At 35.0% G+C, this 22,152-nt stretch overlaps 3 protein-coding genes across 7 annotated transcripts; 2 read left to right on the top strand and 1 right to left on the bottom strand.

Moving 5' to 3' along the window:
- Nucleotides 1-1,154: 1,154 nt before the first annotated feature.
- On the top strand, nt 1,155-5,749 carry LOC125209047 (CHY-type/CTCHY-type/RING-type Zinc finger protein). 3 transcript variants are annotated; one of them, XM_048108634.2, is made up of 12 exons: nt 1,155-1,492; nt 2,747-3,001; nt 3,082-3,169; nt 3,398-3,457; nt 3,598-3,630; nt 4,180-4,257; nt 4,404-4,447; nt 4,695-4,735; nt 4,829-4,911; nt 4,994-5,085; nt 5,166-5,277; nt 5,440-5,749. In XM_048108634.2, the coding sequence occupies exons 2-12, from the start codon at nt 2,781-2,783 to the stop codon at nt 5,557-5,559; spliced, it is 972 nt and encodes a 323-aa protein (XP_047964591.2). In that variant the 5' UTR covers nt 1,155-1,492; nt 2,747-2,780; the 3' UTR covers nt 5,560-5,749. The 3 variants fall into 3 exon arrangements, with proteins under 3 accessions (XP_047964591.2, XP_047964589.2, XP_047964590.2); XM_048108632.2 differs by having other exon boundaries at nt 1,156-1,492; nt 2,727-3,001; XM_048108633.2 differs by having other exon boundaries at nt 1,156-1,492; nt 2,565-3,001.
- A 1,428-nt stretch (nt 5,750-7,177) lies between these two features.
- LOC125214922 (uncharacterized) lies at nt 7,178-11,401 on the top strand. 3 transcript variants are annotated; one of them, XM_048116153.2, is made up of 4 exons: nt 7,178-7,388; nt 7,500-7,563; nt 7,966-11,091; nt 11,203-11,401. In XM_048116153.2, the coding sequence occupies exon 3, from the start codon at nt 8,004-8,006 to the stop codon at nt 11,088-11,090; it is 3,087 nt and encodes a 1,028-aa protein (XP_047972110.2). In that variant the 5' UTR covers nt 7,178-7,388; nt 7,500-7,563; nt 7,966-8,003; the 3' UTR covers nt 11,091; nt 11,203-11,401. The 3 variants fall into 3 exon arrangements, with proteins under 3 accessions (XP_047972110.2, XP_088923579.1, XP_088923578.1); XM_089067453.1 differs by having other exon boundaries at nt 8,001-11,401; XM_089067452.1 differs by having other exon boundaries at nt 7,179-7,388; nt 7,966-11,401.
- A 1,688-nt stretch (nt 11,402-13,089) lies between these two features.
- On the bottom strand, nt 13,090-15,640 carry LOC125214935 (DUF581 family protein, putative (DUF581)). The gene is made up of 3 exons (XM_089067516.1): nt 15,443-15,640; nt 13,625-14,638; nt 13,090-13,529 (listed from the first exon to the last, which is right to left on the bottom strand). The coding sequence occupies exons 2-3, from the start codon at nt 14,587-14,589 to the stop codon at nt 13,427-13,429; spliced, it is 1,068 nt and encodes a 355-aa protein (XP_088923642.1). The 5' UTR covers nt 14,590-14,638; nt 15,443-15,640; the 3' UTR covers nt 13,090-13,426.
- Between the last annotated feature and the right edge of the window lie 6,512 nt (nt 15,641-22,152).

Raw genomic sequence — 22,152 nt, 5'->3', positions numbered from 1 at the left:
GGGAATGTGTCAGTACTTAGTCATTGAGCGCCTGCAAAATAGCATTCAGTTTGTATATTTCTCCTCTCATCATAGAAATTGTTTATATGTGTAATTATATTCATTAGTTAAGCGATTTAGATTTAAATTTTAACATGTTTTTTCTCTTAACACTGGCCCAACCGGGTCCTGAATTTTTCTGAAACTCGATCCCAAAATCCAAAAACCTGAACTCGATCCAGAAATTGTACCGGGTACCCAACACCCGATATATTGGATATCAGATACCTAATACTCAATGTCCTATTGGACATCCGGCACATGATATATTATCATGTACCCAATACTCGATATCCTGTTAGACAGATCTAATTGTCTGCCAAATCGCAGTACCGTTGACATGAATTTGCACTATATTGGCAATTAATTAGTCACATTGAATTAGTCATAATAATTCTTATTGTGTAAAATACTCTGCTTATTCAATTGTTATTTTTTGCAAATCACACTATTTCCATGCAAAGCAAGTGTGAACGTGTTGGATAAATTTCTACGTTTAAATCGTTTATAATATTATACTCATGTCAAAATTATAATATGATGGGATAATTGAAAAACAGGTCAAAATTATGATATAATTAGTCGTTTAAAAAATTGCGGGATTATAAAAAATTAATCAAATTATTATATTTTTTCTAACATTTTGCCCAATTTTATATTATCGCATGAAACTTAGAGTGATGGTAAGAATATTACTATAGAATTAACCTAATATGGAGAAATTGTTGGCCAACACAATGCTAAGAAAATAAAAAAGACAAACTTAATTTTCGTTGAGAATGAAACTAAACTAGCTCATCTGTTACATATACAGTCCAGTATATACTCTTGAACATTTGTTTCTATGTCGTTTTCTTATACAATTTTTTTTTCTTTTATCCATACTATACTTATATTAACAACACATACTACTAATTAGCAATACAATCTATCAAATAAAATACAATATATTTCCCGCAATATGTATGAAAACTAATGTACGTACATTATTTTTATTAGAATATATTCAACTTAATATTATTAAAAGTTGTAAGATAAGCTGATCTCAATACATTAATATCTTCTCCTTCAAAAAATTAATATCCGGCAGTCTGGCAAGCGACTACAGGGGCAGTAATGTAAATTGACGCAGAGCTGTCACAATCGCTCAACTAACTTCCTCGGGTCGGCGGTCGCCTCCTATGCCCCTGATTCAGATATTGACACCTCCGATGTGAAAATCACAACGCAACTTTTTTCCCCTCTCTCTCTCTTAGATTCGTGCTCTCAAAATTCTCGACCTCGTTAAGCTACTTCCTCATACATGAAAGAAGCTTGCTGTGATCCGCGTCTTAATATCTGCATTGTGTGATTTTTGCTTGTATTTCTGCTCCAGTCTCTGATCTCTCTGTGTAGGCTGCTGGAGATTTTGGCGGGAGGAATTCATTGCCGCCAAGGAGTATCGCTTTCTAAAGTTCGTTTTCCTGAATGTGTTAATGTTGATTTCGTTTTTCCGTTTGTATATTTTGGTTCCGTTCATGTTTTTATCGTGTTCTTAATTTTTGGTAGCTTTGCGCTCATTTTTGTTCTTTTTTTCTTCTATCGTAGTGAATTCTCTGTCAGAAATATTGCTCGAGTGTTCGTGAGGTTTTTTTTAATATTTAAATGAGTGATATTATTCTCAGTGCATTTTTTTATATATGCGACGATGGAGATGAGAATCTAAGCCTTAGCCGTTTGATTAAGATAAACCAGTGGTTAGATGTCGACAGCTCAACTAAATCACTGTTTCAGCGCTAAATTGAAGTTATAAATACTTATTTATTGCTTAGTTTGCGACAGCGATAAGTTTAATGTGGAAAATGACGTCCGTAATAATTTGAGGGTATCTGAATGGGGGAACCTTTTTGCTGGCTGCAAGTTTTTCGGTGGTCTTATTTATATTTGGTTGTTTTCTTGTCGAGGAGTGAAGTTGGAAAGTGCTTTTTCACCTAGCAACTCTCTCCGTGGACACTGAACATTTTGTCCACTTCTCACCTTTTGGACTGAATTAATGTTAACACACTAGCGGTTGTCATTCTTTATGGGAATTTTGTGCTCCATCCAAATACAAACAACTTGATTCCAAATAGTGTTCCTCGCATTATCATTCGATTATAGTGATATGTCTGTCTGGATATGAGACAGGGTGACTCAACTCCTAGATAGGTGATATATGCTATTCTTTTCTTTAGTTGGGTTGTTTCTGTCCTGATTCTAGTGCCGCTTGCTCAGATAGTTCGGTAAGAATGTCACTATGAGAATATATTAGGATTTATTTGGAATGGTTAAAAGAATATTTTGGCTAGAAATTTGGTTTGGGAGAAGATGATGCATATGAAATGCATAAAATTCTCAAATTTCGTGCCAACAGTGTTTGCACGTCAAGAATCAAATTCCATGCAATAGTCATCATAGGTAGCTACAAAGCTTTGAAGTTTGGGAATGCTTGATTTGTTTGTTACCTTTCTTGTATGTTTGCTTACGTGGATGAATCGCTCATTTAGGTTTTTATGAATGGAGCCTTTAACCTTGGATTTATTGTTGCTGATTGAGTCGATATGCAGTGAATGCAAAAGATAAGCTTCATTGTCTAGAGGTGTTCCTCATTGGAGGGCAGCTATATTAGAAATGCATGAATAGATTTAGGCATTGATTTCTTAATGCAGGTTTTTGGTGTATTGCATAGCTGCTAGATATTCCTATTTTCATACCACATTCCAATGGTGTCTGTTGCTGTTAATCACGATCTTTCGAGCAGTCTACAAGTTGAGTCCAACTTCACAGAAAAAGGGTTGGCTGGAGATAGTGTGGTTACAAATTGCATTGAGGTTTGTGAATCACCTTTGGAGTCTTCACATGAAGAGCAAATTCCTACTGGAGGAATATGTGATGAAGAAGTTGCTAGCACCGAAACATACAATAAAGGATACCTGAACTATGGGTATGGCTTCTAGCTTTGTGTACCTTACTCTGGTTTGTTCTTCCCTTATTGATTATGTGCTCATGTTTGTATACTGGCAGTTGTTCCCATTATCGTCGGAGGTGTCAAATCAGAGCACCTTGTTGCAATGAGATATTTGATTGCCATCACTGTCACAATGAGGCAAAGGTATGAGTCATTCTTTTCTAAGGTTTTCCCTGCTTGTCTGAGCTTATATCTTAAGCATGTCAGATGGGGGCAGAATATTTTAGTGTATCTAGACATAATTGAAGCATCTACTCATCAACTCAGCCTCTAAGATAGGGTGGACGTGAGAGGGATTTTCCTTGTTTGATTTGATATACTCTCTGTTGAGGATTGGAAATTGATGCTTAGTTATTTACATTCTGGCAACAGAACAATATTTGCGTTGACCAAAAGCTCAGGCATGATATCACTCGCCACTTAATTATGAAGGTACGCCAGCTTAATCTGGAGGATTTGTCTTTCAGTTTCTTCCTAAGCTATATCCAGTTTTCTATCCTTTTCATTTTGTGCGCCCCTCTTTCTAGTTATTCCTGATAATCCTCTAAAAACCATCGTTTTATGTCACGCAGGTCATATGCGCGCTTTGTCACACTGAACAGGAGGTTAGTTTTACTCATTTTTCTTTATATACATGCATCTCCATGTCTATACAGCTATCAATAGGGTAAGCCTGGACAAGAATTTGGAAACCTCCACATTACCTGCAACAAATCACCACTGCTAGAACTGGTCTGTCTCTTAGACTGAGTACAGTTTTTTTATATCGTAAGCTCTGATCTCACACATATATATAATCACCACTGCTAGAACTGTTCTGTCTCTTAGACAGAGTACAGTTATTTTATCGTAAGCTCTGATCTCACACATATATATGTATATAGTTCAAAACATAATATAAAAAAATGTGTCTGGGAAAGTTAGCGATGCATAGTCTTGTCTGCACTTACAAATGGTTCATGTGTGTCCAGTTCAAATGAGCTAGGCAAGATTAGCCTTATCAGTTGTGGAGGTTGCCTGTATTAATAATGTTTTAGCTCTAGTATGATGGCAAATGATCTTAAAAGTCAATTTTTCTTGATGTGTTTTATGGAGTTTTGGGTTTGACCATGGCATCAATCTCTTATTTTGCTGATTTGGGGTGTTACTCTTAGGCTCAACAAGTTTGCAGAAATTGTGGGGTGTGCATGGGAAGATACTATTGTGGAACTTGCAAGCTGTATGATGATGATGTGAGTTATAAGTACCTTCTTGATTGCATGCTGAGCTTTTGTTGAATGGTTTGAATCACCGAAATATTTTGCACATAATTTTGTGAAACTGCACATCTGTAAACATGTGATGGGTGGTTGACAATGCAATATCTCTCAATTTGCAGATATCTAAAGACCAGTATCATTGTGATGGCTGTGGTATTTGCAGGTACATTACATTTCTTTACAGTATTCAATTACACTCTTTGGTTTGCCTTAAGTTTCTTTAGTGGTAGATTTCAGCTTCTACTCGAAAGTTGTTCTCTCATAAAAAATATGTTAATGTAACAAACACCATAAGTCAAGTTCTTTGCCAACTGATCATTCTGATCTATATGTAGACTTATAATCTGGTAGAAATGACTTGTTTGGCTTTTCATGACATTTACTCATGCTTGGATAGAACACTATTGTAGGGTCGGAGGCTCCAATAATTTCTTTCATTGCAATAAATGTGGTAAGTTGTCTCTCTTTTTTTGTTTATACACTGATTAGAAGCTAATTTGTGTGTATCTCACGTCTTGATTCTGATATTTTATGTGTGACTCAGAATGCTGCTATTCCATGCTTTTGAAAAGCAGCCACCCATGCATTGAGAGGGCAATGCACCAAAACTGTCCTGTTTGCTTTGAGGTTCTAACTTCACTATATTCCTCTTTTTCAAACACCCTTGTAATAGAATAGCCCAACTGATGTGAAGTACCATCCCATACAGTATCTGTTTGAGTCGAGAAACGATGTAGTTTCTATGCCATGCGGGCACACCATACATCGAACATGCTTGGAACAAATGCAGGATTACTATCGGTGAGTGATCAATATCGAAGTGTGTGGCTAATTTCTTCTTTGTTTCATACACTATGTAAACTGGCATAATTCCGTGACAGGTACGCTTGCCCCATCTGTTCAAAGTCAGTTCGCAATATGTCGAAAGTGTGGGAGAAGTATGACTTGGAGATTGCAGCTACTCCTATGCCACCATATTACGAAGATAAGATGGTCTCCAATTCCCTCCCTCTTGCACACACAGACACACTCACACACACAGTCAAGCTACACATTCAACTTTAATAAGCATGTGGGAGAAGCTACACACCCACACACACATTCAAGCTTGAGCTTGAAGCATGCATAATTTGAATGATGGTCCTTCAACTACAGGTTTGGATTCTTTGCAATGACTGTGGAAGTAACTCTGAAGTGAAATATCACGTTGTCGGCCAGAAATGCAACGACTGCAAATCTTACAACACCCGGCAAACAAGAGGCCTTGGCAGATAGAAATAACTTCTACAGTAATTTAAGTAAACAAATCCTAATATTCTTTTTGTTTTCTCAGCTCATCTTGTAGTTGGATGCTGAGTGCATAATGTGTTTGTGTCTATCTTCCTTACTATTCTTCTCTTCCCATCTCAATAAGCGTGTTTTTTAGTAGTATTTCAATAAATGTGTTCATGAGTTTTTTGGTTTTGGATGGCATTGTTCTAGGTAAATCTCGTTTTTTTGCAAACCACATGGGATAATATTGTTGATACAACTCAGATTTGTGATGAAAAAAAACAGTAGCAAGTTTTCATATTGTACCATTAGGCCACTGTTGAATGAGTTTTTTTTTGCAATTCTAACGCCTACGCACTAAAAAATTGGAGGTTAACAATGAATTTTATGTAAATTAACGACTGAATATGAATTAAAAATGCATAAATAAAATAGTTATATTCGATCGTTAAATTAATGATCATTTTCCATGACTGACAAGTTAGTGATCATTACATCAAAATTAAGTATATTAATGATTTGGTGATTTTGATTGATTTTGATAAATAGTTTAATGATCGAAATTCGATCGTTAAATTAATGATCATTTATACGATCGCTTTTCAATCATTAAACCTCGCTCTTCTAGCAGTGATGATATTAGTTAGGTTAGGAAGTTTTAAAGATATTATTGAAATAGGAGTAATATGTTTCCAATTTGTTGTATATAAAATTGAAAGTGGGAAATTTGTTGCATTCGTGGGTTTTGTTGTGTACAGTATAAAAATGAAAAATGGAAATTTGCTATATTCAGTGGGTTCAACTGCACCTGCTTCATGTGGGGGGATGTAATTAAAGAATTATAATTAGGAACATTTTCGCCACGTTTCCTCTTCTTTTTTTTTCAAAACATGCCACGTATCCATTTCCCCGTTCGGTTAGATAATTTGTCATGCTTTCCTCTTTATCCAAAAAATCTCATGTTTCATAAATCATCCCCAATATATTTACACAGTATTTACTTTTTCTTTCCCGTAATTATTATTATGTCAGTGTAATAATTTAATTAAATAATAAAATCTATTTATCCAAAATGAAAAAAATTTATATATTTATCCAACAACGCAAAGTGTAATAATGATACAAATGGAATACAATGAACTCAACAAGAATTATACTCACGTGACATGTCAATCAATAACAACTCAATTGATTAGATAATAAATTGTAGTATGTTCAACTCATTATTAGAACATACGAGGCACCATTATTGATAATAATTTTTTATAAAACAAGAATGATAGATATTCTTCCTGTCTTGCATATTGCTCCATAACTATTTTGGATGACAATTATATATTCCTACGCCCCCCAAAAAAGTTATCTTGCTTTGTTTTGTTTGTCTATCAAAATTAGACTAGTGAGTAATGTTTTTTCTTTTCCTCTCATATTTTACCATTTAAATAAAAGTTTGTGAATCACAGTTTAATTTTAAAATAAGATAATGGAATGAGACAAACGACCCGAACCTTGGATCCTTGTGTCACGAGCCTAAATTCGGTAATTCGCCCACTATCCGTCTCAGAATCGCGTCGGCGCCAGCCAAAGACAACGTTCCCCCAAAATAGAAGGGCTAAAACTGTCATTTCACACCCTTTGCACTGCTCCACTACCCAAACTTCCATTTTCCTTTCCACTCGCACACTCTCTGCTCGCTGCAGATTTCTTCAATTCCCAATCCTTCACAGACAATCATCCGCCACTACTCTGTGTGTATGTATGCACCATGGTCACCTGAAGCAGGACTCCGAAGGCTCCGGTATCTCCACCGCGGCGGCGACGACGACTCCTTGGTAGTATTAAGTTATCGGTTTCATTTTATATTTTTTTGCGATTTCTGTATCTGCAATTCGCGTTGATTTGTTGCTGATTTCTGGAAAATAATGTTTGTTGCGTTAATGCAGCTTCTGCGGTGACCGATTCCTGCGATTCGCGTTCGCATTCGATTGATCGGAGAGACTGCTTCAGGTATTTCTGCATGCTTGTTTTGTATGTGTGGTTGCACGTCTGGATTCGTGTTTTGATCATTGTGCGTCTTGTCGGTTACTTGTTTATTTTCCCGTTTTTCATTGTTACCGTGTTGCGGTTGCGTTTAGGACTTAGGAGTCACCATTTTTTTCATTTTTTTTAGCTTTTGCAATTTTTGCCCTAAATTTATGTTCTAAAGTTGGTATATGTTGTTCTGTGGACGCGTGTTTTGGTAGATGGAAGAATATTTTTGTATATCTGTTGTTCAAGTGATCCCTAATTTTTTTAGCAAACCTAGCAATTTCTTCTTTACTATTATTCCTTTTGGGGCGTGTCTGCTGTATGGGGGTTCCAGTCTTAGTTTTACTGTGTCATTGTAAAAATTTCTATCTAAATTTTCAGGTTCGAACTTGACTTCTTGTAGCTATTGACCTCAGAGAATGATTTCATTTACAAATGGTGGCTTGTCTAATGAGGTCTCATATAAGCGGCCCTTGGAGAATGGTTTTATGCCTAAATATAAGCCCAGGAAAGTATCTGCGATCCGTGATTTTCCGCCTGGGTGTGGGCCCAATGCAGTGCCAGTGAATTCGAGATCAGAAGAAAGTTTTACTGGTGAGGTGGCTGGGAGTAGAGAGGTTCTAGGTGCCGCAAGCAGTAGCATAGACGTACGCCTGGCTATGATGTTTGATAAACTAATCGAAAAGGCAAATGAGAATGTGGGAAATGGGGAAAAAACGATAATACACGGCCTCACAGATGAAGTTCAGGAAGCGATGCTAGAACCAGATCTTGTTGGAGTTGACATTGTGAAGAACATAGATACTCTTGATCATTCTGGATCTCAACTAGTGGTGGAAGAGTTAAAGGAGGATCATGGTGTAGCTTCATTTCAGAACTCTAGTGTTGAGGTGGATAAGTCCTTAGGTGGTCCTCGGGAATCTTCTGCCATTTGTGGTAGTATTCAGCACAAAGACAAATACCGTCCTAGAAGAGTATCTGCTGTTCGCGATTTCCCTCCACAATGTGGCATATATGTTTCTACATTGATTGAGGAAGAAAAGAGGATGGCTACCCCAGAATTGATGCCAGAACCAATTATGCTGACCGATGTCTCAGAGATGGAGATAACAAGTGAGATGCTCAGGACCTTTGATGAATGTCTTGATGGGCTTCACAATGTTCGTGTTGAAATTGAAGAAAGCGAAACATTGGATGCTAACGCGGGAAGGGGATTGCTAGGAGAAATGACAGTGGCCACAGCAGAAGGGGGCGTGATGGAATTTGAAGAGTACAGCAGAGATTTAGAGCACGACATCACTGAAACAAATGGAGCGTCCACAGGATCATATACTATGTCTAAGGCAATGGTGAATATCAGGATTGAGGATGCCAGAGCTTCAGTTGGGAAAGAAATTGCCACTTTTTCACCAGATAGAAATGATAAAGATATAACTCCACCTAGTGATTTTAGCTCCAGGAATGACTTAAACAGGGAGCTTGTACATGGTTTGATTGCTGCTCCACTTGGCTCATGGAGGAAATCAAAAGCTGCTATAAGCAGCCCAGATGGCTCAAAGGATGATGTTGATAGGAAGGTTGTTCATGGTGTAAGGGGGAAGAAGGAGACAACAATATCTAACTCACATGGAGGGACAAGTGGAGCAAAAAAGAGGAAGCATATTTTGTTTTGGCAACAGAAGGGCAATGCTGTTGCCAGAAAAAGTAAACCTGAAATTAAATCTCCGGGCTTGTCTTCTAAGAAGAAGAAAAAGGTTCGTATGTTCAATGATATAATTAACGGGTCTGGTTCTTTGACACTTAAAGATGATGGTGGTCATGATGGAGATTCTGCTACAACTTTTTCTTCCAGCCGCAACCTAAAAGAATATGAAATAAACTTCCCTCGCTTTGGCCCTCGCTTTGGTCCCAAGAATTCTTCTCGTGGTGATGACCGTAACAGAGTGAGAGAAACTCTTCGGTTGTTCAATGTTACTTGTAGAAAGCTCTTGCAACTAGAAGAAGAAGAAGAAGCGAACCCGACTGGAGGAGAGGAAGGAAGATCAAAGCTGCAGGGCCGAAAAGGCAAAAATAGGATTGATCTAAAGGCTGCAACGGCGCTCAAGAGGAACAAAAAATACGTAAATACAACTAAAAGGATTGGAGCAGTTCCGGGTGTTGAAGTGGGCGACGAATTTCAATACAGAGTGGAGCTTGCTGTTGTTGGCATTCACTTCCCATTCCAGTCTGGTATAGATAGTATGAAGGTTAATGAACTTCTACTTGCTACCAGTATAGTTACTTCCGGTGCTTATAACGATGACGTGGAGAATGCTGATGTTTTAAGATACAGTGGGCAAGGTGGAAATGTCGTTGGTAACAGTAAGTCTAAACAACCTGAGGATCAGAAGCTCAGAGGGGGGAATTTGGCTTTAAAGAATTGTATTGATACAAAGACACCAGTGCGTGTTGTTCGCGGTTGGAGAGAAATGAAATATGTTGACCCTCTGGATTCCAAGCCTAAATTGGTCACTACTTATGTTTATGATGGCCTATACACTGTGACAGATTGCTTTACAGAAAAAGGGCCACATGGTAAGAAGGTTTTTATGTTTGATCTGAGGAGGAACCCTGGTCAGCCTGATCTTGCTTGGAAAGAATTGAAGAAGTCGAGTAAGTGCAAGACCCGCCTAGGAGTGTGTGTCGCTGACATTTCTTATGGAAAAGAGCGCATTCCTATTTGCGCGGTGAACAATATAGACAATGGAAAACCGCCTCCATTCAACTACATCTCAAAGATGATGTACCCTGATTGGTACCATCCAGTCCCCCCAGAAGGTTGCAATTGTGTCGGGCGATGTTCTGCCATGGAAAAATGTGCATGTGCAGATAGAAATGGGGGCGCAATCCCATACAATCATAATGGCGCTCTAGTTGAAACTAAGACTCTAGTATACGAGTGTGGTCCTCATTGTAAATGCCCCCCTTCCTGCTACAATAGGGCCACACAACGCGGCATCAAGTTTCAGCTCGAGATCTTCAAGACAGAGTGGAGAGGCTGGGGTGTGAGGGCCCTGACTTCTATACCTTCCGGAAGCTTCATATGTGAGTACGCAGGAGAACTTCTTGAAGATAAAGAAGCTGAGAAAAGAATTGGCAATGATGAGTATCTCTTTGACATCGGCCAGAATCTTCAAGATTCTTCCCCCACCAATTCTGATGATGATGAAACAGTTGCTGAGGTTAAAGGAGGAGGTTTCACAGTTGATGCATTGACATATGGGAATGTTGGGAGGTTCATTAATCACAGCTGTGCACCCAACCTATGGGCGCAAAATGTGATTTATGACAATAAAGACAAGAGAATGCCCCATGTGATGCTTTTCGCGATGGAGAACATTCCGCCTCTCCAGGAGCTCACCTATTGTTACAACTACTCTCTGGGTCAGATCCGCGACTCTGCGGGAAACGTCAAGGTGAAGAACTGTTACTGCGGTGCTGCAGGGTGTACCGGCAGGTTATACTAAGGTGTTTGGGATTATGCTGTTCATGCCTATATCTTTCTTCGATTTCTATGTTGCTAACATGTGTTTGTGGCTCCAAGTTCTAAATGAATGAATTGCCTATACCTAACTGCAGCACAATTTTTATGTGCTTGGCTACGCTACCTGACTTGTAGGATGTACATTCTCGGAAGATCGAAGGACTTTGGCAGCATGAATTCTCTGTAAGCATTGTACATTTTGATGCATAGTTATGGTCTCAAATACTGAATCCTCTGTAAACATTGTACATTTTGATGCATGGCGCAAATACCTTGCTTAAGGTTTGATGATTAGCACCTGTTTTTAAGCATTTTGCTTGAAGAGTTGAAGCCATAACTGAAAATATGCATAAATCTTAGGTTTCTCTCGGTTTTAGTTTTGCTTTCATTCTAAGATAATTTTGTCACATTTCAAGCTAATTTTTGCAACCTGAGCTGATCATATTGTCTTGAAAAATGAAAATACATGCATATGTGTGTATTTCATATAATCGTATATGTATGTCAGTGTGTGCTGAAACAGTATAAAGTGAGTTGGTGAGTCAAAATAGACATATACACATCCCCCTCCACGATTTATAGTTCAACTTTGACTCAATGAAGATTTTAAGAAATGTGAATAAAAGTTGAGGAAAAAGTGAATTATAATGCATTAGGTGAGTATGTGATTCATTTGTCCCAAAAGAAAAAAAAAAATAATAGTACTACTACATTAATGACCAAATATGACAATTATTTTGTGGACGGGTGAAGTAGTATTAGTCAATTCATCGAAGTAGTTGCTCATTTATTTCTCTGCCCACGCCTTCCTATATATCACACGTACCTTATATCCATGAGATAGAATTCCCACTGCATGATTAAATTATAGTACTCCATTAATTGGTAGAATTAATTCTAGCCAAAATTGTGCAACTTGAGGGGCAAGAAGGTAAATTCTGATAACTCGAGTCAAGTTCCTGGTCAAGAATACAACAATAATAGTAGCATGTAATAATGTTAAGAGTTGTACCAACCTTATTTACATTATTTAAACAAGTCGTTTTCTTTCATGTGCTGCCTCGTAAATTTGATCCCCATCTCCTAGTCTAGTAAATTGTATTGCTAACAGTAATACAGGAGACCGAAATAATGTTTGAGAAGAATTGTTTGGATTAATGATGGTAAAACACAGAGATAAAATATTGTTGGAGATAAGAGATGGGGTGACCACACGCATCGCCTAGCTAAAATTTCTTCTTTATTAGTAGTCCATTTTTGTTATAGAATTTAACTTTTATGAGTGAAAAAAATTAATGAACATACTCTATTAATTTTATAATAAAATGTAATTGAAATGATGTAGTTGAATGCAAAATCTTTACCGAAATTTAGTTTTAAATATCAATATTTTAAAATCTTTTGCCCCAAAAATATCTCAATTATCTTGGAACGGAAGGGGTACAGCTGTACAGTAAATAATTCCATCTAAAATCCATGACAAAATGATTATTTTAAATAAGAAATAATTTATAGTATCATAGGTTTGTATTAAAATGACAACACTTCTTAAAGTGACACACACCGTGACACCATATATACAGTCATATTATAAACGTTACACAACAATATTACAAACACTACGCAACAATCTATAGATAGTTGTATAGCGTGTTGGATATTGCTGGACAAGAAAAATTGTTGTATAAAGAGCAATAAATTGCTAGCCGAGTTTTTCAACTTTTTTTTTGTCATTTGGCAGCTTATTATTCGTCCACGTGTACAAATGATTAGCTAGAAATAGTGGTATGATGTTATTTTAAGGGGTGGTGACACCCTATCAGGCGTCTAGTACTATATTTATTTTTAAAACCTATATATAACAACCACCCAAAATTAGGGAATTACGTCATTAGTTGCTAGCCGAAAGTGAGATGTATTTAGGTGCAGAGAGTTCACAAAATTCAATAGAAAAAAACCATCACAGTTTGTAAAATTCAAAATTTATGATCAGAAAAGCCATTTATATGGATTCAAAATTCATCAGGCAGGTGATAAAATTGGGGGAGCCACACAGGGCTACTACCCTTGACAACATCACCAAAATACAGCTTTTCTTCTCCTATTACAGAAAAATTCCAGTCCAAAAGAGCTTCTTGCACAAATACTATCACCATGAGAGATTAAACACGATCCAGCACGAGGCCACACGTGCTCGATGATCATCCAAGGCCGCAAACAAATACAGAAACAGCTCTAAAGTTACAGATACGGACAAGAGCACCTGCGCTGCAGTTTAATCATTCATGGCCACAGTGTTTCCACACGAACAAGCTGCTGCTAGAAAAGGTTTTCAGACGAGTGGTTGTTGGTTTCCTCCAGCTCCTCATCAATCTCCATCTCCTGTGAGCGGCAAGCTGAGCTGCAAAATGCCTTCTCGCCTCTGCACAAAACATCATGCGGTTCATCAAAATCATGCAATGCAGATATAACCAACAAGAAACGCAAAGATGGTAAGGAATGTTGAGGCTGGCTAACCTATACATGAAGATATCTTCACCATCCAACCTCTTCTTGCAAGAAAAACAGAATTTCAAGAAATCCTCGGATGGATAAGGAGGAAGAACGTCTTCGCTGTTCTTCAAAAAATCATTGTGACATTCTAAAATGCAGTCACCAAAGATATGTGTAACCTTAGGGTTGGGGCCATGAGTCCTAACACAGGTATAATCCTCAGACAGCTCAATCTCACTCGCGGGAATGGAACTAATAAAACTATTTCCCGGTGGAGCAGCCCGACTCAGCCTCTCCCCACTTAGGTTGCCTAATTTAGGGCTCACGCCAGCTCCTCCAGACTCTGAATGAACAGAGTTCTCAGCACCAAAGCTGCCGGACCCAAGCTTGGACTTGAGGTTTCTGAAATCTGTCAGGTGAGATCCATACCTTCCAGAATCCACTGAACGAGCACGGATGCTTCCAGAACCCTCCTCGTGCTTGAACGGGACCTCCCCAATCTCAAACACAACATCAGAATCGCGCTTCTGGGCATTGGCTGGCTTAGCAAAAATAGCAACATCTTTAGGCAGTGACTTAGGTGCCTCCAAAGAACTACAAAAAGTTGGACTTCTAACACTCATCTGTCTCCCAAAAAGAATATTCTTATTATCAGATGTTCGAGTAACACTCTGATTAAGCTCATGGTCGAGGGAATCTATAATGCTTAGACCTACTTTGGTACAGTCCCAGCTCTTGTGGTGGCACTCGTTCTGTGCTTTTAGACACCTAAAGGGATTGCCTAAACTCGAAAAAATCCTAAAATCTAACGTCGATGTGGGGCTTCTTACTGCATCAGAATCTGAGCTCTTAGCATTGAATCCCACAAACAAGCCAGGAACCTTCAAAAGGGAGGTATCTTTATGTTTCTGATTTGATCCATCAGAGGGGAAATACGACTCCGATGTAGAATCAACTTTTTGCTGTGATCTAGTTCTCTTCCTCAGCATTTTTGTGAAAAAAAATTAGACCTCCCAAATGCACCAAATGACCAACTCCCTGTATCCACATTTCAAGAATCCACCTCAAATTAGTCCATTCTCGAATGAATAAATAAATGCAGCATTAAACCAAGACAGAAATACAACAGGAAATTATAATATGATAATCAAAAGCTGCATTGTAGGATCAACCCAACAAACAAATAATAATGGCAAGAAGACAACAACCCTAACTCAGTTTAAATTACCAATCAATCGGCACAATTTTTAAATATCAAAACTAGAAAAATAAAGGAATTTAAATAGACTTTAGCTCAAGATAATGGATATTTCCAGAATCAAATAGAACAATGATTTATTGATTTGAATTAAAAATAATCAACAGTTCACCCAGAAAATACTAAGTCAGACAAATAGTGAGAAATAATAGAGAAAAAGAGAGAGTCAACTTGATAATCAGATACAGTAATGAGGAGTCAAAGAAAGAAAATGAATCCAAATGTTGGTAGCAAAAAGGAAAAAATAGTGCATTAACAATTTTGACTCATCTCAAGTTCTCAACACACCTAACACTAATCTACATCTAAAAACCTCGTGATCAATTCGCCTCAGAATAGGAATTATTGTGGCGGTAGAATCAGTAGATTTTGAATTCGACACAACCAAACTCAGAAATCCATCGATTCAGCCCAATTAACTGCCCTAATTGAAGCAATGAAGTAGAAGAAAACAAGCTAGAGATAATTAGTTGATGAATTTCTCAACAAAAATACAATCAACAGCAATCATTTTTTTGTATATAGTAATGCAGACTGGAAATATTAGAAGTGATCAAAACAATAGAATGGGGGGAAAATCCCACCTTGTCGCGAAACTGAGAGGAATGAGAGGAAAAACCCCAATGCAGTGAAGGATAAATGGAGACCCTTCTCCTGTCTTTATCCTTGTTGTGTGTGTGTTGTGAACCTTGCACAGTACTCACTCTCTCTGTCTCTCTCTCATCAAAATCAAGAATCAATGAGCTTCTCTTATACTCTTCCTCCACACTATTTCTCTCTTTTTTTCTCTCACCTGTTATTTCGCAGCAATAATATCCATAGTAATGAAAGCAGTTCTTTTCGACACGGGGATTAAGAAAAATTGTGTTAAATGAGTTAAATAAATGGAAAATAAAGTAGAAAATGAAAAGGGTGGAAAGATGAAAGAGATAAAAAAGCAAGTAAAAGTAAAATAGGTGTGAAAAAATATGTTGACTTTTACTAAAAGGGAAATTACTCTAATAAATATACCAAAATAGCAAAATGACTCTATTAGGAATGGAGTGAGTACTTATTAAAGTTTAATTGGTATATATATATATAGTATGTATGAGGAATGGAGTGAGTACTTATTAAAGTTTAATTGGTATATATATATATATAGTATGTATGATGACATTTCCAACCATATTAATACCAATACCAATTTCTAGTGTACTACTAATATGCGTGTACTACTAATATGTGTGTTTCACTGTTTTGCATATTATTCTTTATAATCTCTTTAGTTATAGTAATGCTAATGTATGAATATGTACCTTTTTTAGAATATTATAATTAGATACAGGATCTTGATAATAATTCATAAAATATCAGTAGTTATCTTTAATTTTTTAAACAATCATAAAGCTAAAAATCTGTAACTCGACATATTTTACCTTTTTTAAAAGGTTGGGTAGCGAAAACCGTGTTAATTACACGTATATTGAGATTTAGCCAATTTAATGATTATTTACGTGTCTCCTATTCACAGCTAATCAACTCGTATTAATGCCTCTTACATTTTAATGTAGAAAAAAAAAACCGACGTTGCCTTTATTATTATTATTAGGGTTGAAGAGTAGAATGAGCGACATTCGAAATATTATGATAAAATTAAATAGTACTAACAGTTTATCATAAAAATATCATTGTTTTGAATGCCATGGAGCTCATCAGCTCATGCGATATAAGCTAAAATGAACAAAATCAATCGCAGCTCGTAGAAGTATTCCGTCCGCTATTAAATATCTTATTTTTTATTTTATTATTTGTTCATTAAAATATTCTATTTTACTTTTACACTTTTAAGTAAGTACATTATATATTCCACTAACTCGTTATACTTATAAATTATTATAAAACTAATTATATAGAAGTAAATTTCCATTCTATTAATTTTTGTTTATACTTTATTATAAAATTAAATAATTTCTTAAAATCTTATCAAAATTTTATTTGCAACGTATTCATCAAATTTTCACGTACGTCGTATTTGATGTGAAAAACAATAATTGTAGCTTTATTATGTGGAGTATGTTACAATGTTTATATTTTAATATTAATTCTCTGTAAAGGGAATCAGAGTTTTTATTAAGTAGTTGTACTACTAGTATTTTATTTTTGTGTGTGTGTTTCACTTTAAGGGGTGATGATTCACCGCAAGACGACAAAAACTAGGTCCCATTTTCTGTACATTGCAGTATTTTTTTTATTCTATTTTGCCGCTTTAACCCTTTTAAACTATGCTTTTTCTTTTCTTAAAGTCCACCTCAACGTCATCTACTCCAAGAATTTTATTTTTTATTTATTTTTCTAACCTTTTACTACTTTAATAGAAAAATTAAACGCGGCTTTTTTTTATATGGACTATACTCATTTATTTAATTACCTGTGGGGCAGGGAATATCTAAAAGAAAAATTAATAGACAGCTAACAATATTAATAATTTTGTCCAGAAAAAGACGTGTACGCCATATCTATTTTTATTCCAATAAATTTGTTATCATCTTAAATTTAAGGGGGCACATGTGAGATTTAAATAGATATTTATTTTATTTTCTCCTTTTGATTTTATTTTTTGGGAGTGAGGTAGTGGATCGCTTGGAGAGACGTTTTTTTTTTAGAAAAACATAAAAATTATAGTTAAAATCACTTGTATTATGGAGTAACAATTTTTTAATGCAAAATTACTTTTTTTAATAGTAGAAGTTAAAATTTTAATTATATAATTTATTAGAAAAGATAATTATGTAAGTTTCATTATTGTATTCTTTAGAAAAAAGAATTATGTAAGTTTTGGTATTTATAATTTTAAAACTCTATAATTCTTGATAAAGAAATTTTATTATTTATATTATCTTATAATTTTATAAAATGAATAATACTAATAATTGAAAAGTAAAATAAAAATTTATTGGAAAGTATGGGTTACTCTTGCTCTAAGATACTCCTATTAAGAAAATATACTGTAAATTATTATTCAACAACTATAGAGTGGTAGAGAAGTGGTTGGAAAGCAAAATTCATGAAGGTTTATGTGCTTCTCAAATTTTCCCTTTAAAAATAAATTTTAAAAATACAATAAGTTTAAAAATTATTAGTGAGGCTGTTATATCATGTATGGAGTATATATTTGCGCCGTTTACATGTGTATTTAATTGAGACGAATGAGTGAATTTATGTCCATTGATTGTAATTATTAGTGCAATTACAAGTAATTTATGTTTTTTACTGTATTTACTATCGACTAACGGATCTTGACTCCGCATCCACATAAAAATTGAGGTTTCCTCTCACACCGACATATGACGGCGTTACTTGCCGCCGTTAGCTACCCTCCGTTATTTTCAGCTCCACGCATGCCACGTCATCTTCAGGTTAGCTTGACTTAACCATGGTTAGATTAGAGGAGTGACATTATTGATTACTCCCTCCGTCCCATAAAGATTGTTTCATTTTTTCATTTTCGTACGGCCCACAAAGTTTGTCTCATTTCATTTTTTACTATTTTTTTCAGTGGACCTCATATTCCACTAACAGGTAGTATATATATTCTACACAAATACATAAAATCTCACCTGGTGCAGTTGGTTTGTGCCCAAGCCTTAGTCTTAGTGTCCCAGGTTCGAATCCTGGTATGGACAAATCCTTATATTTTTCTTTTTTATGTCCTGTTTTATTTTCCTTGTTTTGTGTCCCAAGTTCGAGTTCCCTCTTGAACAAATCGATTTATTCTCCTTGTTTTATGTCCAATTGTATTGTCTAACACTCTTTTCTCTATAATCTAAAATAAATGCATTTGTACATTATATGCCAATAATCATTTGAATTGATTAAAATTTTACAAATCTTAGTAAATTAAAACTAATTATAGAAAAATAATTTACCTAATTAGATAAACTAACATATAAAATAAAATGAATTTATCGACAGCTTTATTTGACGATTGTATGCTTGTAACACCATTTGGTTATTTGTAATTTAATACCTAATCTTTGGGATCATTTACAGCTAGCTCTAGCAATCATTGCAATTTATTAGATCCCTTCAATTTTTCTATGTGAAATTGCATTTGAGATTTGACATGAGTTATATTCATACGAGTCTTTATTTTATTTTTTTACACTTTTATGTCGAAGAGTTTTACCCGGACTGCTATTTATTTTCATATATATCCGATTTTTGTCTTATTTTCTAATTTACTTACACTTTATTTTATAACAATGACCAACATATCTATATCTAGGTTCTACTACGTATCTCTAATTTTTTCTTCCTCTAATTATTCATCTATATCGCTTGCAACTATCTATTTATTGAAACAACTTTTGGCCATACCGACACTAAAAAATACCTAAAACTCGGGCCCCTCAATAAAAAATTTCTGGCTTCGTCTCTGCCACTAATTCACTTCTACTCACACTTTATTATAAAACTAATGTATAAAAATAGGACTCACGTTCCACTAGCTTTTTCAAGTATTTCGTAGGTTGTAACCTGTACCAATCTTTTTTATTTGGACTTGATTCGAGTTTGGAGAAATCGATTAATTTTGTAAAAAAAATATAAGAAAAAAAATATGGAATGTAAGTTTTATTTTATATATTACTTCTAATGGAGCGTCAGATTCATTTATTACAAAAAAAAATAGAGTCTTTTTTTAGACGTTTCAAATGACAAATTGAGTCAATATTTCATGCACAGAGAGCAAAATTAATTTAATATACGAGTTATTTACTCATTTTAGATTATCATACATGGAGCAGAGATGAGAATGTTTATTTTCATTTTTAATTAATTACAGACATTTATATATATTTATTAATAGAATATAGCTTTAAAACACTGTGCAACGAATACTCTATTATACAGTCAGAATTTAAAATGGGCTATAAAATGTTGCGTTCACATAACTTTTTGAAACTATTTTATTTCAAGTTATCCAGTTCTAAAATGCAGTGGGCCATATATATTACACAGAAAATGTAGTAGTAGTACTACCGTATTTATTTTTGTGTTCATACTACATATATTTCGAATGCCTAATACTAGTATTTATCTAATATAGCATGGATCAATCATGAAATATAGGTTCGTTTTTTATGAAATGGAGAAACCCCCAAATTTCCAAATTGAAAGTTCTAGGTGCATTTCTTGAACTTTCGTTCCAAACTTCATATTTTTATTATAAATTCATTTCACACGGCTTTTTTTTAACTCTGACAAAATAGATGCTGAATAGGTTGAATGAAGAGCATATTTTATAAAAGAATGCATGAGCAATAATCTACAATTGGATTATAGTGTATAGAAATAGCCAAACATATGAATTGTTCAGCATGTGACAGACAAGCAGTACACTGGCATAACACTAGCTTCACAAATTAAAATCCCTTTTTCATTTCCCCCACTATTTTACTCGAAAGAATATATTATCACAAGTTACGAAATATTCCACCATCATTTAAATTAGTACTCCAATATATAATCATATACCATCATAGCCGTTCTCAAAAACCCTATTCATTTTTAAATGTCTTTTGATCTAATTCGTAAATTGTATATGCCGTCAGCAGACATATTTAATATACTCCATGTTGGAGTATAATATTTATTTTAATTTTCCTTCACACGTGCGGTTGCGGGAATTTTAATCAAAGCATATCACTGGTAGTAGTATTATTTTGTTCAAGGAAGTATGTTGACAGAATCTTATTGTTAATTAATTCATAGTTTGATTATGAGCTCAATTAAATCCAAAATGGTAAATAGATCTAACTTTTACCTTTTATGCACCATGACACCAACTGTGTCGTTTTGTGGTCTACTCATTCATTCAACGGTATTCAACGGTAGTGAAGACGTTTCTTTTTGATACACGTTTTAAGAAAAATTGTGTCAAGTGAATTAAGTAAACGAGGACTAAAGTAGTAGTAAGAAATATAAAAAGTTGAGAGGTGAAGAAAGAAGTAAGTAAGAGAAAAAAAGTAAAATAAGAGTGAAGAAATATATTGACTTTTGCTAAAAAATGAAATGACTCTACTACGGTGGAACGGAAGAAATAATATTTAAAAAATGACGAACTAATTCATAATTACGGAGGCCAATATATGGACACAAAATAATCATGATTATTTTGATACAAAACCGATAGTTTGAGTTTTAATTAAGTACATTTTCTTATCATTTGGGACATTTTCGATTAAGTGAGTACACAATTGGATAGATTTAAGGTAGTGTTTCACCGAATACTTAATTGATCATAGATATTTTTGCATTAGATCATGTTCTCGATAACGATAAGTAATCAATTTTGGTAACATTTGACGAAGAAACTTATATAGCTGTAGCTTAGAAGTTTGAGTATTTTGAGTGTATGCTACTAGTTTCTTATTATACCGCAATATTTGTTTTAGATTTTTATGCGAAAGTGTGACTGTTGCAACTTGATGATTCTATTTTGAGTTGGGAGCGTCTAAGCTCAAACAAGAGAGACAGAGAGTGGGCTCGGTTGTTGAGGCTCAGCTAGCCGTTGGAGAAAGCGGATATAAAAGATTTTTCTTGAAGAGTAGTTAGGAAATCTTGATTGTAATCTCTAGTATATAGCACATTGAAACAAAGAGAAACACATGATACACACACACATTCTCAACTCATAGTTACAATTTGATAGTTAGCTTTTTCTTGTGATTAGTTTGAGAGTTTCAGATTGTAGAGAGTAACACATTTCATCCTTCACACTTGGATCAATAAATTCCATCATTCCTTCTCCGTGGATGTAGACAAGAGATTGCCGAACCACGTAATTGCTTGTGTACTTTTACTTCTTGTTTTCTTCTCGGTATTGTTCTTATTGTTCTTGGTTATTTTGGAGCTCGAATTCTAACATTTTAGACGTAGTATTAGTATGTTTTTAAGACATAGTATTAAATTTAAAAATGGTGCTAAGGATGCTAAGTTGCTAACTTATTTAAAGCATCGAACTTTAACTTCGAATAAACTATTTAGTTTGCATTTGAATTGAATTTTACTATAATTATCATGTAATTGGATTTCTAAAGCATTGAGTGAATGATCTATTACAAGATAATAAGCAAAATAAAAAATTTAGGGAAATTATATTGAATTTCTAAAGCTTATTTTCATACATCGTCATTCGTCATGCACATTCATTAAGTATTTATCCAGAATTCGTATTAGCCCCCAAATTTATCAAAAATAGAGAAAGGCCCTAAAAGAAACGCTCTATAAAATCTGAAAATACGGCGGGAAA

Source organism: Salvia hispanica, chromosome 3 (assembly GCF_029641045.1).
Source record: "Salvia hispanica isolate PSC_SH4W2 chromosome 3, Shi_PSC_v1, whole genome shotgun sequence".
Classification (NCBI taxonomy): domain Eukaryota; kingdom Viridiplantae; phylum Streptophyta; class Magnoliopsida; order Lamiales; family Lamiaceae; genus Salvia; species Salvia hispanica.
The sequence above is the reverse complement of the archived record's forward strand: the minus strand, read 5'-3'. Positions and strand labels throughout refer to the sequence as shown.

Excerpts from the sequence above, each read along its gene's own strand:
- LOC125214935 (XM_089067516.1), bottom strand. The coding sequence starts at position 14,589 with ATGCTGAGGAAGAGAACTAGATCACAGCAAAAAGTTGATTCTACATCG. Across the intron at positions 13,530-13,624 it reads GAAGATATCTTCATGTATAG|AGGCGAGAAGGCATTTTGCA; the intron begins GTTAGCCAGCCT and ends TGTTTTGTGCAG.
- LOC125214922 (XM_089067453.1), top strand. The coding sequence starts at position 8,004 with ATGATTTCATTTACAAATGGTGGCTTGTCTAATGAGGTCTCATATAAG.
- LOC125209047 (XM_048108634.2), top strand. The coding sequence starts at position 2,781 with ATGGTGTCTGTTGCTGTTAATCACGATCTTTCGAGCAGTCTACAAGTT. Across the intron at positions 3,631-4,179 it reads TTTGTCACACTGAACAGGAG|GCTCAACAAGTTTGCAGAAA; the intron begins GTTAGTTTTACT and ends TGTTACTCTTAG. Across the intron at positions 5,086-5,165 it reads CAAATGCAGGATTACTATCG|GTACGCTTGCCCCATCTGTT; the intron begins GTGAGTGATCAA and ends ATTCCGTGACAG.